General features: G+C 37.8%; 1 protein-coding gene across 2 annotated transcripts in view; it reads left to right on the forward strand.

Annotated features, from left to right (window-relative positions):
• slc24a4b (solute carrier family 24 member 4b) overlaps positions 1–22375 on the forward strand; it is a 128685-nt gene that overhangs the window by 77043 nt on the left and 29267 nt on the right. For both annotated transcript variants that reach the window (XM_061885807.1, XM_061885806.1), the window contains exons 3-9: positions 2423–2499; positions 11926–12000; positions 12097–12181; positions 12267–12370; positions 12444–12518; positions 12603–12628; positions 15624–15677. In XM_061885807.1, coding sequence (XP_061741791.1) covers positions 2423–2499; positions 11926–12000; positions 12097–12181; positions 12267–12370; positions 12444–12518; positions 12603–12628; positions 15624–15677 — 496 coding nt within the window. The remainder of the gene's footprint in view (positions 1–2422; positions 2500–11925; positions 12001–12096; positions 12182–12266; positions 12371–12443; positions 12519–12602; positions 12629–15623; positions 15678–22375) is intronic.

A 22375-nucleotide genomic window follows, 5' to 3' on the forward strand; every position in this document is an offset into this window, starting at 1 on the left:
TTCCGGCTAGTTCACACGACTCTGTTTCACCAATCCAACCCAGCCTGGCAGTCACATAACCATGCTCAAACACCGTCAAAAGTGCAGCGGCGGCATCACAACTCTACAAACTACCGCCATCTGGTGGCCAAAGTTGCGTCACGTTTCCTGTATCAGGTAAATCGCCAGGAATTGAAGCCTGTCCCTCCTGTGTGGAAGAGAACAATTTTCTGCTGCATTGCCAACGTGTTCAACGTTAACATGTTCAGTCATGTGTGCAAACGCCGCTGAATAAAAAAATAAAAATAAATAAAGTGCACACGCTGGGCCGAGGTTAGGACTCACGTAGCGTCCGGTCTTAGGCGAGATCTGTTCCACGTCGTGAATCCATATGCGGACTCATCTCCGTGCATCTAGCAGTGCTTTCCTATGGCGTGAAAAGAGCATGTTTGTGTCGCGGGCCGACTGCACGCCGCAGGACTACGCAATTGGGTCAGACCGGACCGCGTCCAGCCGGGCGTGTCCCGTGCAGATGTTGCCAGGGTCCCGCATGAGCGCGACCCACTTCTGTCAACCGGCAGGTGAACCGTTAGCTAAAATGATGGATGACTTCTCATCACGGGATGATTTTTTATTTTTATTTTTATTTTATTTTTTTACTCCTTTTTATGACTTCAGGCTGCAAAAACCGAATTGCCTTTTAGAGGCAAATGTAATAATTCAAACGTCATTTCCCGGGAAACAAACATCACTTTTTCTTTATTTATTTATCACTATTTGGCCACCAAATGTTTTTTTCTCAGCTGTAATACACCTTTCCACCACTTGTGGCAGTAATGACAAAATCCAAAAAACAAGTCTGCAGCTAAAGTCTTAAGCGCACGATTTAGGACTAAAGTGGTGAAGATGTTTTTATTTGCACTTTAAATTTATTGACAAACTAGTTAAGAAACATATTTTAATTATTTTAAATTATTTTAACGCAACATAATTGCATATAAATGTATTTTTCATCAGCAGTATATTTGGTTGGTACCTGTTTTTCTAATCCGCCTGACCTAAGCCTAAATTTTGTGTTAAATAAATCATCTCTGTGATTAACACATGGTGTTCCATCATTTGACTCGGTTGTATACTGTAAGTAGGTTAGATATAATTATTGAATACCATTGCAATCAAGGGTATTAATATTTGATCGGCCCCCTTGGCCCCTGTGTAGTGGGAAAGTTGGGCCCCAAGGGCAAAAAGGTTGAAAACCCCTGATCTATAACTTGTTTTTGATTTTTTTTCTGTGTATTTGCCTCCCCTGGCATTCTTTTAGAGATGGTCTCCTGGTTTTACAGCAAATTGCTCTAAATGGAAACAACAATACCACTTATTTTTTTGTATTAATTCAGGCGACCATGATAAAAAATTTTTTTACTGTAAAGTCTAGTCGTTATATTTACAGTATGACTGTAAATGCAAAAATGATATCAGTTAATTTTGCGCTAGAATTCAGGCAACTGCGCTTCCAGTTTGTGTTTTTAACTGTAAAATCGACAGTATATTATTTCTATGGTAGATTCTGGCGACACTGTGCTGCCAGTTTTTCTTTTTTTACAGTTAAATCTAGTCATTTTTACAGTATTACTTTAAATCTAAATGACCTTTTTTTTTTATTGGTCAATATCTGGCGACTGAGCTGCCAGTTTTTTTTTCCTACTGTAAAATCTACTTTTTTTTTTTACAGTGTATTACTGTAAACCAGTTTATTTATATAGCCCTAATGACAGGCTGCACAAACCACAATAACTGTAAAAAAATAAGATAAAAAATGTACGATTGTTTCACAGTGGAATTCTTCTGACTGAGCTGCCACTTTTTACCGTAAAATATCTCGGGTGGTTATTTTTACAGTGTATTACTGTAAATATGAATGTTTATTTTTACAGTAGAACTCTGGCGACAATGCTGTAATTTTTTTCCACATTAAAATGTAATTTTTGCTGTCTATTTACTCTAAGAACAGAATCACTTTTTTATTTAACGGTGTCAATTGTTTCCGCTTCTGTGTTAAATATTTCTTTGGATAACTTTTTTTATTGCAACATTTACAAAATGAGCTGCGGTCTAGTTCTATCCTGTTTTATCATGACATTATCATTTGCAAGTATGACAATAAGTTGCAAGTCCCAAACATTATAAGCAATTTTGTAACTTTTATGGTGTTTTTTGTTGAGCCCTAAAAAGTGCCAAAAATCTAAGTATTCTACTTATACTCCACCAGCTGTTTGATTGTAACGTAAATCTTGGTTGTGCTTTCCATTAACACATTTGGAGGAGTTGAAATGGCCATGTAAAATCGCTAATGCTAATTGGTAGCATGTCAACAGCAACCGTCCGAAGGCGGGGTGTGGCGTGTGGACACGTGTTCTGACCGTGGCGTTTCCTCTCTCCCCAGCAATACACGAGTTCCCCGATGACTTTTTCAGCAACAACGAGCGGAAGAGCGGCGCCATCCTGCTCCACATCGCGGCGGTAAGAGTGTTTTCCTTTCTGCATCGATAAACGCCATTTTGGGAAAAATGCAACACGTTTTATTAGCTGAGCGATCAATAACAATGATGTCTGCACATCCGCCGATTGATGGCACACTCTGCTCGGGCGTGTCCAAAGTTTGGCCCTTCTGCGTCCCTTAGCTGTTTTTGTAACGGCTTGTGGCACAATCATTCCAATAATAATATGCTAGTTTTTTGTTTTTTTTATAATTTTGCAGGCATACACCTCAGTGACAAATATCAATCAATCAATCAATGTTTACTTATATAGCCCTAAATCACTAGTGTCTCAAAGGGCTGCATAAACCACTACGACATCCTCGGTAGGCCCACATAAGGGCAAGGAAAACTCACACCCATGGGACATCGGTGACAATATGTTGTAAGAAGTCAGTTTGGTACTGTCAGGTTCTCAAATACTGATGCCATCTATCATTAAACAGACAAGAAGCAAGGAACCATGCAGAGAAAGACTTCAATTTAGCTCATGAGGAGAACGCATGGAGCTGCACACTTAATCACAGTCTCACCCTACGCTCTAAGGTTCAGCTCCCACGTCCCTCTATTTATTCAGGAGTTCCCCAGTCAACATCACTGAGGCCGCCTCTAAAAGGAGTGGTCATATATATCATGCAAAGCAGGTCCAGGACGCACAATACGTGACGGAATGTGCTGGGGCCTGGTGATTTCGCCTTGTCTCTGCTTCTTCTGCGTGCTGTCGTCCCATCTTCGTTGAAGTCCTTGAAGTCCTTGAAATCCTTGGCTGTTAGCGGGCTAAAAGAAAGATAATATCTGCGGCTGAGGCCACCCCTCAGACAAGAAGTTTCGTCCTTGCACAGATACAAAAGTTAACTTGAGCACAATAGCTAATAACTATAGCTAAGGACTTTAAGCATACTAAAGTTGTGTGATAATATCCATCCATCCATCCATTTTCTACCGCTTATTCCCTTTCGGGGTCGCGGGGGGCGCTGGCGCCTATCTCAGCTACAATCGGGCATAATATATACATGATTATTCTAGCAGGTACTTGACTCAATGGTAAGTATTTTTACCAAATTTTTCAGATGTGCACCCCCAGAAGAATACATTTTGTTACTGTTAGCATTTTGGCAAGCTGAAATTAGCATGCTACCTTGTTTTTTGTTGTTGTTGTTCTAGCTAATCTAACAGGTACCAATGTCATATTTTGCTATTTCACAAATGATGTTGTTAGCATTACACTGCTAGGTTTTTGACCTGTTTTTGCTCATAAATCTATATAATCTACATCTAAGTATACTATTGTTAGCATGTTAGTGTTATACTCTTAGTGTGTTTTTTTGAAGGGGTCATTTTGCTTGTATACACTGAGTCAAGTTTTTCGTTACTCGCTGCTATCAAGCCAGCATGCTAACTGTTAGCATTTCAGTTTGCAATTTTGGTAGAAATTTCCTGTGATAAAAATGAGTTATACTTGTATAGCGCTTTTCTACCTTCAAGGTACTCAAAACGCTTTGACACTATTTCCACATTTACCCATTCACACACTGATGGCGGGAGCTGCCATGCAGGGCCCGTTACAATATCCTACCGAATACCCAACTGTGCAATACTACCCTTTGAGTGCAATACATCCGACACGGATTATTTATTACTCCGGTACTCTTGTCTTGTTCTGTATGTTGTACAGTATTTTGTATTTCTATAGTGTTTTGTATGTTGTGTTTATTTCAATTGTTAGTTTTTCCTTTTATTAACTCTTGTGTAATTTATTTTCATTCCGTATTTGTTCCCACTACCGCACCTTAAATTGGAGTCCTTAATTTCGTTATATGCAAATATAATGACAATAAAGTCCATTCTATTCTAACCACGACAAATCAGGAGCAAGGGTGAAGTGTCTTGCTCAAGGACGCAACGGACGTGACGAGGTTGGTAGAAGGTGGGGATTGAACCAGGAACCCTCAGGTTGCTGGCACGGCCACTCTCCCAACCGCGCCACATCGTCCCTATAAGCCAATTCCCGGTTATTTTTATTATATACAGCACTAATTTCGAAGGGGAAACCGCCAAAATGGCCGCAGCACACTTTAATATGTCATTTTGTGCCCCTCAGAGGGAAAAGTTTGCATACGCCTGAGTTCAAGTCCTCCTCAATCCACGGGTTGTGATTGCTTGCTCGACTCATGATGCTTGAAAATGGAGATGAGCAGCTTAATCTATGATTTATCATATCCTGTACCGTAACACAGTGGTTGACAATGACATCATAGAAATGACTAAACCAGAGCTGAATAATGTATTCGTCCATTAATCTTGCAAGACTTCAGCTCAGTGAGCATTTTAAGGAATTACTTCTTTTTTTTTTTTTTTTTTTTCCTCTTGCCAATGATGGCAACCATAGAAAAGGGTCTTGCTGTTCAATACTTACACAATTACATCCGTGCACACATTTTTAAGCAGATAGTAACATAAATGTAAGGGTTTCCCGATATTGGCCGATGCCTATATTGATCCGATATCGGCACAAATCATACATGCAGTGAAAACGTGATTTACAAACTCAATTGGTTCTGGAACGGGGTTTGTGAATCAAAGTTCTTATCGTGAAGCAAATTCATAAAAAACATAAACATGATGAATAATTGCTTCCTACCTCGATAAAAGGCAATATTTAGTCAAGGTTTCTAGTTGGAGTGGACAAAAAAAAGGAATAAATCGTAGTTTTTACTTGTAACTAGGGTTGTCCCGCTACCAAAATGTATTTCGATACTTGTACATACATTTCTAAACAAAGGGGACCGCAAGAAAATGGCATTGTCTTTATTTTAAGAAACAATCTTCGGGTGCATTAACATATGTTTCTTATTGCAAGTTTGTCCTTAAATAAAATAGTGAACATACGAGGCAACTTGTCTTTTAGTAGTAAGTAAACAAACAAAGGCTCCTAATTAGTCTGCTGACAAAAGCAGTAACATATTGTCATTTACCATTCTATTATTTTGTCAACATTATGAGGGAGGAGCTGTAAAAATGAATTATTAATCTACTTGTTCATTTACTGTTAATATCTGCTTACTTTCTCTTTCAACATGTTCTATCGACACTGCTGTTAAAATGTAATAATGACTTATTCTTCGTTTGATACCTTACATTAGTTTTGGATGATACCACACATGTTGGTATCGATCTGATACCAAGTAGTGACAGGATCATACATTCTTCATATTCAAAGGACTCGTGTCCACGGAAGAATTTCCTGAGTTTATAAACATAATATGAATTACAGAATATATATATATATATATATATATATATATATATATATATATATAGATAGATAGATAGATAGATATTTGGTAACAATAAAAAAATAGTCAATGTAATCATAGTAGTATCAACTGGATACTATCCTGTACTTGGTATCATTGCAGTGGATGTCAGGTGTAGATCTATACATGGCGTTTGTTTACATTTTGACGCCAGTTAGCTACGGTGTTTGGTGAAACATGTTTAGCTATTCCTCGTCCGGCAAAGATGATACCTGCAAGAAACTTACTTTGTCACCATGGAGGCGAGGATTAGAGATTTAGAAGTCAGTTAAAAAAAAACTGCCGATGGCGGATGGACATTAGCCTCTAGCTAGCTAGTCATGTCTTAAAGCATCTCTTCCTGAGGGCGTCTCAGTGTTATGGCTTCATCTTTATTTTTAGTTTTTAGGTCAAAATGCGTCTGTTCTCCCTTTTCTGTCTACACACTTTGTCAGCTTGTAAGTACTCCGTGATTGTGCGCTGCCGAACATGCTAGTCTGCTCGTAACCCAGCAATGTCACAAGGTGAGGACGCGCCATCATGCCAATTAAAAATTTATATTTTCTAAATAATGGGGAACTGGTACTTTTCAGAGTATAGTATAGTTTTTGACTCATTGGTAGCGCGATACTATGCTAGTACAGGTATACCGTGCAACCCTACTATAAACTATTTATTAAACAAAACCAGTTTACTTCAAGTAATATAGAAATTTATCAAAGCTGTTTATCTATTTTATGGAGGAATGTAGTTAATCATAAAACTAGCATCCAAAGTTATTTAAAAAAGAAAAAAAAAAGAGTGATTTTAAATGGAGAATCGTTTTGAATCACATCGTTACACCTAAGAATAGAATCGTGTAGTGCCCAAAGATTCACAGCTCTATTTTGTAGACTTTGAACGCATTACTGGAGATCAAACATAAGGAGGTGAAGGATCAACTTTCTATTTACTAACAAGGCAAAACCCAAATAACCCTCACAAACTATCAGAAATCACATAAATCATTACCAATTTGCAACCATAATCAACATTTAAAAAAGTCAAATTTAAATTAAAACTACACTATTTATACAGCACTTTTCATACACAGGCAAGAGGCAAACACAGCGGTTTGATACGACGACGATTTGTAATCGGGACACCTGAGTAGATGCAGTTACACCCGTTATCATAAAAAAAATCTGTTCCGAAAGGTGAGACGAAACCCACTTGCATGATTAGATTTTATCCATAAGAAAGAATCTAAGTGAATTAAAACAGTCATTTTTTATGAGCTCTGAGTGTGTGCTTTTAGTGTCATCTAGTGGTATAAAACGAATAAAACATCAGTTTTTTGTTGAAATCCTGTGGTTTCTCAGGTAAAGGTTGCAAGGATTATTTAAAACAGAAAACAAATTAATATTATTGGGGGGGAAAAAACTACTTTTCCCACAACTTTCTAGACCCCTCCTACCCCCCCCCCCCCTCCCCCAAAAAATGGAATCCAGGAGGGACTGAATAGTGTTCATGCCATATTTTTATTTATCCATCCATCCATTTTCTACCGCTTATTCCCTTTGGGGTCGCGGGGGGCGCTGGTGCCTATCTCAGCTACAATCAAGCGGAAGGTATTTTTATTTATTAAAAATCTAAATATGGGTCCCCCCCCCCCCCCCCCCCCCCGCCCAATCACTAGGGGATTTAAAGGTGTTAGACGTTGTAAAAATGTAAAATTAAAGATAAAACGTGTTTTAAGACTGCAAAAAGATCATGTGCCATCATTTTTAAAATATTTTTTTTTCTTAATTTTAGTGAAGTCCTTATACACACACACACAAAAACGTAAACAAAACATCCTCGAGGTGCTGTAAAATATTTTTTTTACAGCATTGTGCCTTTCCTGCGTGGATAGTTCCTACTTGCATGTTTTCAAGTGCAGCAATGAGTGCAACACACTTTTTGTCTCCATCCAACTATGTCTGTGCTGCCCCCTGTGGACAACACGGAGCATTGCAGCATCCAGGCCCTCATCTCACACCTGATCTATAATTTATAAATCTTACCTCAGCTACCAAAATAGGCCGCCTGCTCCCCCCCCAAACCCCCACGGGAGAATGAGCGTGCAAACTCTCCCTTCGGGCTGTCACTTTGTAAAAGCAAGCGCGTGTTTTGGAATTTGATGCACATTTTTTTTCCAAGTTGGTTCCAAGTACAAACGTTCATGAAAGGCTTTGCAAATGTAACAAATAATGCAAAATGTTCTACCCATTTTTCTAAATAATCATACATAACACAAATGATCACCGTAAATTAATTCTGGCTTCTCTTTGTGCTTAAAAGTATAAACTTTGAAACCCAAAAATTTAAATTTGAGGTTGTATTTTGAAAAAAAATGTTTAGCGTGTGTGGTAGTGTTTGTCAATTTTGTGTTGAGCTGTCAAAAAAAAACAAAAAAAAAACTGTTTATCAAACATATGCAAAAAGCCCAAAAAATGACCAGTGCCATGTTGATGGTATGACAAACTTAAATGAGCTATCGAAGGTAAAAACATCTATCTGCAATATTGCGATTAATTACCAGTTAACGACAGAAATACGATTAATCGGGATAACCTACAACAGGGGTCACAAACCTTTATGAAACCAAGAGCTACTTCTTTGGCACTGATTAATGCAAAAGGGCTACTAGTTTGATACACACTTAAATAAATTGCCAGAAATAGCCAATTTGTTCAATTTACATTTAATTAATAAATCTATATATATATATACCTATAAAATAATATTTCTCTGTCATTCCGTCGTACATTTTTTTTCCTTTTATGGAAGGTTTTTTGTAGAGAATAAATGATGAAAAAAAACACTTTTTTGAACGGTTTAAAAGAGTAGAAAACACGAAAAAAATGAAAATTAAATTTTTAAACATAGTTTATCTTCAATTTCGACTCTTTAAATTTCAAAATTCAATTGAAAAAATGAAGAGAAAAACTAGCTAGCTCGAATCGTTTTGAAAAAAATTTAAAAGAATTTATGGAACATCATTAGTAATTTTTCCTGATTAATATTAATTTTAGAACTTTGATGACATGTTTTAAATAGGTTAAAATACAATCTGCACTTTGTTAGAATGTATAACAAATTGGACCAAGCTACATTTCTAACAAAGACAAATCATTATTTCTTCTAGATTTTCCAGAACAAAAATTTTAAAAGAAATTCAAAAGAAATTGAAATAAGATTTAAATTTGATTTTACAGATTTTCTAGATTTGCCACAATCATTTTTTGGAATTTTAATCATAAGTTTGAAGAAATATTTCACAAATATTCTTCGTCAAAAAAACAGAAGCTAAAATGAATTAAATTAAAATGCATTCATTATTCTTTACAATAAGAAAAAAAAAACTTGAATATTGATTTAAATTGTCAGGAAATAAGAGGAAGGAATTTAAAAGGTAAAAAGGTAAGTGTTTAAAACTCCTAAACTAATTTTTAAGGTTGCATGTTCTCTCTAAAATTGTCTTTCTGAAAGTTATAAGAAGCAAAGTAAAAAAATAAATGAATTTATTTAAACAAGTGAAGACCAAATCAAAATATTTTCTTGGATTTTGAAATTCTGTTTGAGTTTTGTCTCTCTTAGAATTAAAAATGTCAAGCAATGCGAGACCAGCTTGCTAGTAAATAAATAAAATGTAAAAAATAGAGGCAGCTCCCTGGTAAGTGCTGCTATTTGAGCTATTTTTAGAACAGGCCAGCGGGCGACTCATCTGGTCCTTACGGGCTACCTGGTGCCTGCCTGCACCGCGTTGGTGACTCCTGACCTACAAAAACCTAAACCAGTGAAGTTGGCACGTTGTGTAAATGGTAAATAAAAACAAAATACAATGATTTACAAATCTTTTTCAACTCATATTCAATTAAATAGACTGCAAAGACGAGATACTTAATATTCGAACTGAGAAACGTTAATTTTTCTGCAAATCATGAACTTATTTAATGGCATCAACACGTTTCAAAAAATTTGGCATGTTGGCATTTTTACCACTGTGTTACATGGCCTTTCCTATTAACAACACTCAGTAAATGTTTGGGAACTGAGGAGACCAATTTTGAAAAATTCCAGGTGGAATTCTTTCCCATTCTTGCTTGATGTACAGCTTAAGTTGTTCAACATTTCGAGGTCTCTGTTGTGGTATTTTAGGCATCATAATGCGCCACACATTTTCAATGGGAGACATGTCTGGACTACAGGCAGGCCAGGAAAGTACCTGCACTCTTTTACTACGTAACACATGCAGAATGTGGCTTGGCATTGTCTAGCTGAAATAATCAGGGGCTTCCTTGAAAAAGACTTTGCTTGGATGGCAACATATGTTGCTCCAAAACCTGTATGTACCTTTTAGCATTAATGGTGCCTTCACAGACGTGTAAGTTAGCCATGCCTTTGGCACTAATACACCTCTATATCATCACAGATGGTGGCTTGAAATGTAGACTTGCGAGACCACAGAACACTTTTCTATTTTGCATCAGTCCATCTTAGATGAGCTCGGGGCCCAGCGAAGCCAGCGGCGTTTCTGGGTGTTGTTGATAAATGGCTTTGGTTTTGTATAGTAGAGTTTTAACTTGCACTTACAGATGTAGCAACGAACTGTAATTACTGACAGTGGTTTTCTGAAGTGTTCCTGAGCCCAGGGGGTGATATCCTTTACACACTGTCAGTTTTGGATGCAGTACTGCCTGAGGGATCCAAGGGGATTTTTCCCAGATTCTCTGAACCTTTTGATGATATTACAAACTTTAGATAGTGAATCCCTAAATTTCTTGCAAAAGCTGGTTGAGAAATGTTGTTTTCTTAAACTGTTTGACAATTTGCTCACGCATTTGTTCACAAAGTGGTGACCCTCGCCCCATCGTTGTTTGTGAATGACTGAGCAGTTCATGAAAGCATACTTGTCAACCTTGAGACCTCCGATTTCGGTAGGTGGTGGGTTGGGGGCGTCATTGGTGGCGGGGCGCGGTTAAGAGGGGAGGAGTATATTTATATTATTCATATATTATATATATATAATATATTATATTTATCATTATCATTGTATATTGTGAGTGAACTTTGTTGCCGAATTTCTCCCAGGGATTAAGAAAGTACATTCTATTTATTCTATATTTACCGCTAGATTCACCAAGTCAAGTATTTCTCACACACACACACACAATATATAGATATATATATATAACTAAAGAAATACTTGAATTTCAGTGTTCATTTATTTACACATACATAACACTCATCTACTCATTGTTTAGTTAAGGTTTGAATTGTCCATCCTTATTTTTCTAACCATATGCATGTACAGTAGATGGCAGTATTGTCCTGTTTAAGAGTCTCACAACATTGCTGTTTATGGCAGACAAACTGCTTTACGGTAGATGAAAACCGACTGCTGTTGTTGTGTGTTGTTGCTGCGCTGGGAGGACGTTAAAGAAACTGCCTAACAATAAACCCACATAATAAACCAAGAAATTGCCCTTGATCATTCTACAGTTATAACGTCATTGGGCAGACACGCTCTTTATACACGTCACTCAGGTCCGCATGGAGCAGGAGAGGGCGTGGCCTCCAGCTCCGCCTGAATTTCGGGAGATTTTCGGGAGAGGCGCTGAATTTCGGTAGTCTCCCGGAAAATCCGGGAGGGTTGGCAAGTGTGCATGGAAGCTGCTTTCATACCCAATCATGGCACCCACCTGTTCCCAATTAGCCTGTTCACCTGTGGGATGTTCCAAATAACTGTTTGACGAGCATTCCTCAACATTCTCAGTCTTATTTTCCACTTGTGCCAGCTTTTTTGAAACACGTTGCAGGAATCAAATTCCAAATGAGCTAATATTTGGAAAAAACAACAGTTTTTCCAATCCAAAAATTTAAAAAGATCTCGTCTTTGCAGTCTGTTCAATTGAATATAGGTTGAAAAAGATTTGCAAATCATTGCATTCTGTTTTTATTTACCATTTACACAATGTGCCAACTTCCTTGGGTTTGGGTTTTGTATATATTTATTTTATATATTGCTTACAAATGAATGAAATAAACATACTTTGATTTATTTTTTTAAATCTGCTGCCTCCACCCAGGCCCTCTACATGTTCCTGGCCCTCGCTATCACATGTGACGAGTACTTTGTCACGTCACTGGAAAAGATCTGTGAGGTACTTAAAAAGTTTTTCTTTTTTTTGAATGTTTTTTTTTTTTTTTTTGTGGGACAAAGTCAGTGGTTTTTTTTGTTCTTCTTGCTGTTCACGCAGAAACTTCACCTCAGTGAAGACGTCGCTGGCGCCACCTTCATGGCAGCTGGCAGCTCTGCGCCCGAGCTTTTTGCCTCGGTCATCGGTACACACACACTTACACACACACACTTACGCAGATGGTGGCCGTCACGACTTGATTCTCATTTGCCGCCTGCTTGTGTGCGCAGGTGTCTTCATCACCCATGGAGACGTGGGGGTGGGGACCATTGTTGGCTCAGCCGTCTTCAACATCCTGTGCATCATTGGAGTCTGTGGGATCTTTGCAGGACAGGTGTGTGTGTCTCTCTCTAAAAAAAGAGATGACAAAGCAGAAGTGTGTACAAACTTAAAATACGTTTTTCCAGGTGGTCATGTTAACTTGGTGGGCAGTTTTCCGAGATTCCTTCTACTACATCTTGTCTGTCATCGCTCTTATTGCAGTAAGTTAAAAAGATCATAAATATCATATTTTTCATGGAAAAGCACTAATGTTTTTTCTTTTTTTTTGTCTTCCTTCATTCCAGTTCATCTACGACGAGAAGATTGTGTGGTGAGTCAGCACATTTTTGATGGAATTTCATTGAATTGGTTTGCCAGAAGTTACTATTGTGGTTGCAAATGATGTCATTATTGCTGATCTCATTTTTTAAGAGTCACAAAAGTCGTATTTTCTGGATTATGGAGTGTACCGGTATATAAGCCGCACTCACTAAATTCCCCAAAATACAAAATTTCTATGTATACGCTGCACCGGACTATAAGTTGCAGATATACAGTGGGGCAAAAACGTATTTATTCAGCCACCGATTGTGCAAGTTCTCACTCTTAAAATAATGACAAAGGTCTGTAATTTTCATCATAGGTACACTTCAACTGTGAGAGACAGAATGTAAAAAAAAAAAAATTCAGGAATTCACATTGTAAGAATTTTAAAGAATTTATTTGTAAATTATGGTGGAAAATAAGTATTTGGTCAACCATTCAAAGCTCTCACTGATGGAAGGAGGTTTTGGCTCAAAATCTCACGATACACGGCCCCATTCATTCTTTCCTTAGCACGGATCAATCGTCCTGTCCCCTTAGCAGAAAAACAGCCCCAAAGCATGATGTTTCCACCCCCATGCTTCAAAGTAGGTATGGTGTTCTTGGGATGCAACTCAGTATTCTTCTCCCTCCAAACACGACGAGTTGAGTTTATACCAAAAAGTTCAATTTTGGTTTCATCTGACCACATGACATTCTCCCAATCCTCTGCTGTATCATCCATGTATCCATTTTGGTATAAACTCAACTCGTCGTGTTTGGAGGAAGAAGAATACTGAGTTGCATCCCAAGAACACCATACCTACTGTGAAGCATGGGGGTGGAAACATCATGCTTTGGGGCTGTTTTTCTACCAAAGGGAGAGCAAGATGGATCCATGTTAAGTAAAGAATGAATGGGGCCATATGTATCGTGAGCCAAAACCTCCTTCCATCAGTGAGAGCTTTGAATGGTTGACCAAATACTTATTTTCCACAATCATTTACAAATTATTTAAAATTCCTACAATGTGATTTCCTGGATTTTTTTACATTCCGTCTCCTCACAGTGGAAAATTACAGACCTCTGTCATCATTTTAAGTGGGAGAACTTGCACAATCAGTGGCTGACTAAATACTTTTTTGCCCCACTGTAAGCCGCACTCACTAAATTCCCCAAAATATAACATTTCCATGTATAAGCTGCCCCGGACTATAAGTCGCAGATATATACGTTGTGAAATTTACACAAAAACTTTGTAAATTTGCATACCTTAATTGTTTCCAAATGGTATCTGCAAAACGGCTGATCAAACAAAACAGAAGTCATCTTCATGGACCCACTAGCTGCTGAAGCTGGCTCTCCTATCAGCTAAACAGATTCCATAACTCCACGGTGACATTTTGGTGAATTTATGGAACTAAAACCGTACAAAAAAAAAAGGCCATTGTAAGTCAATTCTAACACTCGTAAATGTGTTAACATTAGCTAATGTTAACGACGCTAGCTTGATTACACTACGATAGAATGAACAAATATGTCTGAAAATACTGCTACACATGGAACGGTTTTGTAAGAAAGAATAGTTTTAGTTGTACTGTAAAACTTACAAAGGTTGCTTGGAGTGATGAATGAAGAATCCTTTGAGGGCAGAACGCTATGGACGGCTACAAGACACTTGTGGTTCAAAACTTTAAACAGCAGGAAACACTGTAGCCATTCAGTGTAGCGAACCCGTCCAAAAGATGGCGCCATAGCACAAACAATAACACACCTTTTCAGTGGCTTTGCATGTGTTTAATGAAAACTTTATGGTCGTCAGCGAAGAAAAATCCATCAATTAGCTGCAGGGTTCAAAGCGTAGGAAACAATTAGTGGTATAGTCCAATATTTATAGTAGATATATCGATGGAGATAGATATTTACAGACATACACTGTAACTGGGAAATATTCACAGCGCTTCCCTTTTTCCACATTTTATGGTAAGGTCTCATTCCAAACTTGAATAATTACATTTTTAACCTCAAAATTTTCCACACAATTCCCTATGACAGTGTGAAGTTTTGTTTGTTTTATTTTTAATATTTATCCTCAAAATTCTACACACAATTCCCCACAATGACAATGTCAAGTTTTTGTTGTTGTTTTTTTATGTATTAAAAAAAACAACAACCTAAAAACTCACTTGTACATAAGTTTTCAGACCCTTTGCTCAATACTTAGTTGATGCATCAAGGCTTTTCGAATACGATGCCGCAAGCCTGGCACATTCCTCTTTGCCGTAATCAGGTCGGATGGAAGCGTGGAATATTAAAGGCTTGATCTAGTGAAACTAAAAATATGAAGGAACTCTCACCTTATGACAGATGGATGCTTTTGAAGTGGAGCGGTAATTTGTTCTTTGGACGACACCCAGTAGCAAAAGTAATTCATTAAGTTCATCTCATGATGCAGTAAATTGAATGATGCGGACACGTCTGTTACTGGATGCTCTCTGATGCGCTTCTGCCTTGGAGACTATGTGTGATTAATTAGAAACTATAAATATTTGATACTTGTTTATATTGACAAAAGTGATATTTTACACTGTGATGTTGTTCCATCATTAGGCATGTCTAGCTTGTGTGCTATTGTGTGCTTGGCTGTTGTGCAGCTGCAAGCTCCTAGTAGCCTTTAGGATAGTATGTTTACCTTTTTGTAAATGACTTTAGTAAAATAATTGGAGTCCATTTAAACGTTGACTGGCTGTATAGCTTTACACAATTCAACTGCTTGTATCGGACATTTTTACACACGAGCCGATATCTTTCGATACTTTTTTTTTTTTTTTTTGCTGGTATTAATCCAATATCTGATATCAGTATTGGATCAGGACACGCTTGATGATCATCTCGGATCATGGTGACAGTAAAAGGTTTTACAGTCAACTACAAATACAGTATAACAAACCACTTATCAGTTCATGTTCAATTTTATTTTTACAAAACTAGTTTCAAATGTGGGATTTTTGTTTGTCTTCCAGGTGGGAGAGTTTAGTCCTGGTGGTCATGTATGCAGGCTACATCCTGATCATGAAGTAAGTGCTCGTCTGGTCTGCCGCTACCAGTTTTCAATATTAAAGGAAACATACAGAAGAACGGTTTCTTTCACAAAAAAAGTTCGGCTCATTTTCATACTTGGCAAACTCATCCCGTGGGCCGGATGAAACCTGTCGTACGTTTGACACCCCTGCTGTAGATCACTGGTTCTCAAATGGGGGTACGCGTACTACTAGGGGGTACTTGAAGGTATGCCAAGGGGTATGTGGGATTTTTAAAAAGTATTCTAAAAATAGCAACAATTCGAAAATCCTTTATAAATATATTTATTGAATAATACTTCAACAAAATATGAATGTAAGTTCATAAACTGTGAAAAGAAATGCAACAATGCAGTATTCAGCTAGATTTTTTTTTGTGGACATGTTCCATAAATATCGATGTTCTTTTTTTGTGAAGAAATGTTTAGAATTAAGTTCCTGAATCCAGATGGATCTCTATTACAATCCACAAAGAGGGCACTTTAAGTTGATTACTTCTATGTGTAGAAATCTTTATTCATAATAGAATCACTTGTTTGTTTATATATCTTTTTTTCCAAATAGTTCAAGAAAGACCACTACACATGAGCAATATTTTGCACTGTTATACAATTTAATAAATCAGAAACTGATAACATAGTGCCGTATTTTACTTCGTTATCTCTTTTTTTTCAACCAAAAATGCTTTGCTCTGATTAGGGGGTACTTGAATTAAAAACATGTTCACAGGGGGTACAGCACTGAAAAAAGGTTGAGCACCACTGCTGTAGACAGTCGCCTGGCAGTGCCTGCAGTGAGCTAACCCATCCAAAAGATGGCGCCCTTGCACAAAAAATAACACGTCATCTCAGTGTCTCTGCATAATTATAAGCATGATGGCCGTCTGCAAAGAAAATCCCACAAATGAGCCGCAGGGTTCTTAGCGTAGCAGAAAATGTAACGACTGGAATGTATGGTAATTTTTGCAAATCTGCAAAATATGCCTTGAATGTTGATACACTATATTGCCAAAAGTGTTTGGCCACCCATCCAAATGATGAGAATCAGGTGTCTTAATCACTTGGCCCAGCCACAGGTGTATAAAATCAAGCACATAGGCATGGAGACTGCTTCTACAAACATTTGTGAAGGAATGGGCCTGGAACTGTCATAGGATGCCACCTGTGCAACAAATCCAGTCGTGAAATTTCCTTGCTCCTAAATATTCCAAAGTCAACTGTCTGCTTTTTTTTTTTTTAATAAGAAAATGGAAGTTTGGGAACAACAGCAACTCAGCCTCGAAGTGGTAGGCCACATAAACTGACAGACGGTTCAGCAGATGCTGAAACGCATAGTGCAAAGACTTTCTGCACAGTCTTACTACAGAGCTCCAAACTTCACGTGACCTTCCAATGGACCCACGTACAGTACGCAGAGAGCTTCAGGGAATTGATTTCTATGGCCGAGCAGCTGGATCTAAGCCATACTGCATCACCAGCGTGGGATGCAGTGGTGTAAAGCACGTCGGTACTGGACTCTAAAGCAGTGGGGACTTGTTTTCTGGAGTGATGAATCATGCTTTTCCATCTGGCAATCTGCTGGACCAGTTTGGGTTTGGAGGTTGCCAGGAGAATTCTACATTTTAGACTGCATTGTGCAGAGTGTGAAATTTGGTGGAGGAGGATTTATGGTGTGGGGTTGGCCCCTTAGTTCCAGTGAAAGAAACTTTGAATGCTTCAGGATACCAAAACATTTTGGACAATTCCATGCTCCCAACCTTGTGGGAACAGTTTGGAGCGGGCCCTTCCTCTTCCAACATGACTGCGCACCAGTGCACAAAGCAAGGTTCATAAATATATGAATGACAGAGTCTAGTGTGGATGAACTTTACTGGCCTGCACAGAGTCCTGACCTGAACCCGATAGGAAAGGAACTTTGAATGCTCCAGGATAGGAATGGGATGGCACTTCAAGTTCATATGTGAGTCAAGGCAGGTGGCCAAATACTTTTGGCAATGTGGTGTAGCTATGTGTTAGGTCAGTGGTTCTCAAATGGGGGTACGCGTACCCCTGGGTGTACTTGAAGGTATGCCAAGGGGTACGTGCGATTGTTTTTAAATATTCTAAAAATAACAATTCCAAAATCTTTTATAAATATATTTATTGAATAATACTTCAACAAAATATGAATGTAAGTTCATAAACTGTTAAAAGAAATGCAACAATGCAATATTCAGTGTTGACAGCTAGATTGTTTGTGGACTTCTTCCATAAATATTGATAAAGATTTATTTTTTTGTGAAGAAATGTTGAGAATTAAGTTCATGAATCCAAATGGTTCTCTATTAAAATCCCCAAAAAGGGCACTTTAAGTTGATGATTACTTCTATGTGCAGAAATCTGTATTTATAATTCAATCACTTGTTTACTTTTCAACAAGTTTTTAGTTATTTTTATATATATTTTTTCCAAATAGTTCAAGAAAGATCACTACAAATGAGCAATATTTTGCACTGTTATACAGTTTAATAAATCAGAAATTGATGACATAGTGCTGTATTTTACTTCATCTCGTTTTTCAACCAAAAATCATTTGCTCTGATTAGGGGGTACTTGAATAAAAAAAATGTTCAGAGGGGGTGCATCACTGAAAAAAGGTTGAGAACCACTGTTAGGTTATATTGCTGCATCAATATTCAGTCCGCTGTATTTATTATTAGTACAACATGGTGGTCTCAAAATAGACTCTGTCCATTGTGTGTGTGTGTGTGTGTGTGTGTGTGTGTGTGTGTGTGTGCGTGTGTGTGTCTGTCTCCAGCTGCTAATCTGTGTTGCACTCAACAGCGGTTTAGCGGGATCTCTCCTCACGCCTCCCTCGGTCTTCCGCGAAGATGCAACTTGCTGTGGGATACTGCTCTCATATGACCCCCCCCTAAAATATCCCCTGGCCATTTTAGGTCATCCCGGTCAAAATGGAGCAAGAAGGGATTATAAAAAAATAAAGTAAAAGCTCAGCTGAAAATGTTATGGTTCTAATATTGGAAATACACTCGCTTTAGAACGCTGTCTGCTAATTAAAAGACATGCTGCAGGGTCTGCAACGTTGCTGAGGGGACGTGGCCGTCGCATGAATAATTTACGCTTTTTTTAATGATGCGATTGGAGGAAATTGCTGAAAAGATATTCTGTGTTTATGAAAATTTCTTTTTTTTTTTTTTTTTTGGTGGGTCATGATATTCTGTACTAGTGGTGTCTCTAACAATATTTTGGTACTGGTACCAAAATTATTTTGATACTTTTCTAAATAAAGGCAACCACAAAAAATGGCATTATTGGCTGTATTTTAACAAAAAATCTTAGGCTACATGAAACATAAACATGTGTTTCGTATTGCAAGTTTGTCCTTAAATAAAATAGTGAACATACAAAACAGCTTGTCTTTTAGTAGTAAGTAAACAAACAAAGGCTTTCAATTTAGATGCTGACATGTGCAGTAACATAGTGTCATTTCTCATTCTTACATTTTGTCAATACTATTAAGGACAAGTGGTATAAAATGAATTATTAATTTACTTGTTAATTTACTGTTAATATCTTCATACTTTCTATTTAAAAATGTTCAAGCTACACTTCTGTTAAAATGTAAAAATCACTTATTCTTCTGTTTGATACTTTACATATGTTTTGGATGATACCACAAATTTGGGTATCAGTCCGATACCAAGTCGTGACAGACTCATAAATTGGTCATATTCATATACGCCGGACTGCTGAACAACTTAAAGGCCTACTGAAATGAGATGTTCTTATTTAAACGGGGATAACAGGTCCATTCTATGTGTTATACTTGATCATTTCGCGATATTGCAATATTTTTGCTGAAAGGATTTAGTAGAGAACATCCACGATAAAGTTCGCAACTTTTGGTCGCTAATAAAAAAACCTTGCCTGTACCGGAAGTAGCAGACGACGTGCGCGTGACGTCACGGGTTGTAGGGCACCTCACATTTTCACATTGTTTATAATCATAGCCACCAGCAGCAAGAGCGATTCGGATCGAGAAAGCGACGATTTCCCCATTTAATTTGAGCGAGGATGAAAGATTCGTGGATGAGGAAAGTTAGAGTGAAGAACTAGAAAAAATAGGCGAGGGCAGTGAGAGCGATTCAGATGTTAGACACATTTACTAGGATAATTCTGGAAAATCCCTTATCTGATTATTGTGTTACTAGTGTTTTAGTGAGATTATAAAGTCATACCTGAAAGTCGGAGGGGTGTGTTGACCGCCAGTGTCTCTGATGGATGCCATGGAGGAGCCAAGAAAGTCGTAGCTGCCTTTTTGACAGCTGCTGCAGGAAGACGCGAGCTCCGGTAAAAGCAGACTTTTTACCACAGTTTTCTCACCGAAACCTGCCGTTTGACATGTGGTCGGGAAACATGTTCGCTTGACCGCTCTGTTCCATATAAAGCTTCACAACAAACAAACACCGGCTGTGTTTTGGTTGCTAAAGGCAGCTGCAATACACCGCTTTCCACCAACAGCATTCTTTTTTAGAGTCTCCATTATTAATTGAACGAATTGCCACAGATTCAGCAACACAGATGTCTAAATTACTGTGTAATTATGCGATTTAAATCGGACGACTTTTAGCCGTGAGTGGTGCTGTGATAAAATGTCCGCGCCAACCAATAACGTCACAAGCACGCTTCAACATAAGCGTCATCATTCCGCGACGTTTCCTGTTGAAAAAGTCGCGGAATGATGATGCTTATGGAAATTTTAAATTGCAATTTAGTAAACTAAACCGGCCGTATTGGCATGTGTTGCAATGTTAATATTTCATCATTGATATATAAACTATCAGACTGCGTGGTCGTTAGTAGTGGGTTTCAGTAGGCCTTTAAGATGTACATCAAGCAAGAATGGGGAAATAATTCCACTTAAAAAGTTTAAAAAATGTGTCTCCTCAGTTCCCAAACGTTAACTGAGTGATGTTAAAAGGAAAGGCCATGTAACACAGTGGTAAAAATGCCCCTTTGCCGTCTGTGTTGCTGCCAATTAAATTATAAGTTAATGATTATTTGCAAAAACAAAATGTTTTTCAGTCCGGACATTAAATATACTGTCTTTGCAGTCTATTCAATTGAATATAAATTGAAAAGGATTTGCAACTCATTGTATTCTGTTTTTATTTACGCAACGTGCCAACTTCACTGGTTTTGGGTTTTGTATATGCGATAAAACAAAAGTAGTGAACAGAAGGAAGAATTGATAAATACAGTGATGTCGGACAAGCAGAAATGCACAAAGCCATGTTTGTTTACATTGGAAGTATACTGCTTCTTCATCATCTGCGGTGAGTAAACTCGTCCAAAAGATGGCGCCATAGCACAAACAATAATTCACCTTTTCATTTATGGTGTGTGCTGTGTAAAATATTTCAATTTAAGGTGTGAAGCATGAAAATGTAGGTCATCTCACCATCCATTTTCCATCCATTTATTACCGCTTATTCCCTTTTGGGGTCGCGGGGGGTGCTTATTTATAAAGCGCTTTTCATAATTTTTTTCAGGGTCCATATACACAAGAACATTCTTTGATTGATTGAAACTTTTTATTAGTAGATATTCCGTACAATTGACCACTAAATGGTAACACCCGAATACATTTTTCAACTTCAGATTAAATACATTTTGTCCATGTACAAATGGCTACAGAGATTGTTAAATATTTAAAATTAATTGCGGGCCAGTTTCCAAAGGAAACCCATGACGTCTCCCAGGTAACTGAAGTCGCACTTGGCCCATGGATCGTAGTTTGGACCCCCCTGATTTTTATTAAAATGCCGTTGGACGTTATTTAAAGCACTTTACCTGCATTGTTAGCCGCCTCTTGCTAGCAGTTTTTCACTATTACGTTAAGGTTGTGGATGATGGGCAACATTCCTAAAAAAAGGCAACTAACAATTCGCAGTCATGTTAAGTTATAAATACATGACCAGTATTAAATTGTATTTAAAACTGTCAATTACACACTTATTTACAGTCGTGGACAAAAGTTTAAATCCACTCGTAAAGAACATAATGTCATGGCTGTCTTTAGTTTCCAATAATTTCTACAACTCTTTTTTTTTTTTTTTGTGATAGAGTAATCTGAGCACGTACTTGTTGGTCACAAAAAACATTCATGAAGTTTGGTTCTTTTATGAATTTATTATGGGTCTACTGAAAATCTGCAGGGTCAAAAGTATACATACAGCAATGTTAATATTTGCTTACATGTCCCTTGGCAAGTTTCACTGCAATAAGGCAGTTTTGTAAGCCATCCGAAAGTTTCTGGTTGAATTTTTGACCACTCCTCTTGGCAAAATTGGTGCAGTTCAGCTAAATTAGTTGTTTTTCTGACATGGACTTGTTTCTTCAGCATTGTCCACACATTTAAGTCAGGACTTTGAGAAGGCCATTCTGAAACCTTCATTCTAGCCTGATTTAACCATACCTTTACCACTTTTGACTTGTGTGTGGGGTCATTGTCCTGTTGGAACACACAACTGGGCCCAAGACCCAACCTCTGGGCTGATGATTTTATGTTGTCCTGAATAATTTCTTTTTCATTTTCCCATTTAAAGCACCAGTTCCATTGACAGCAAAACAGGCCCAGAGCATATTACAAACCCCGTTTCCATTTGAGTTGGGAAATTGTGTTAGATGTAAATA

This window comes from Nerophis ophidion, linkage group LG24 (assembly GCF_033978795.1).
Source record: "Nerophis ophidion isolate RoL-2023_Sa linkage group LG24, RoL_Noph_v1.0, whole genome shotgun sequence".
In the NCBI taxonomy this organism is placed as follows: domain Eukaryota; kingdom Metazoa; phylum Chordata; class Actinopteri; order Syngnathiformes; family Syngnathidae; genus Nerophis; species Nerophis ophidion.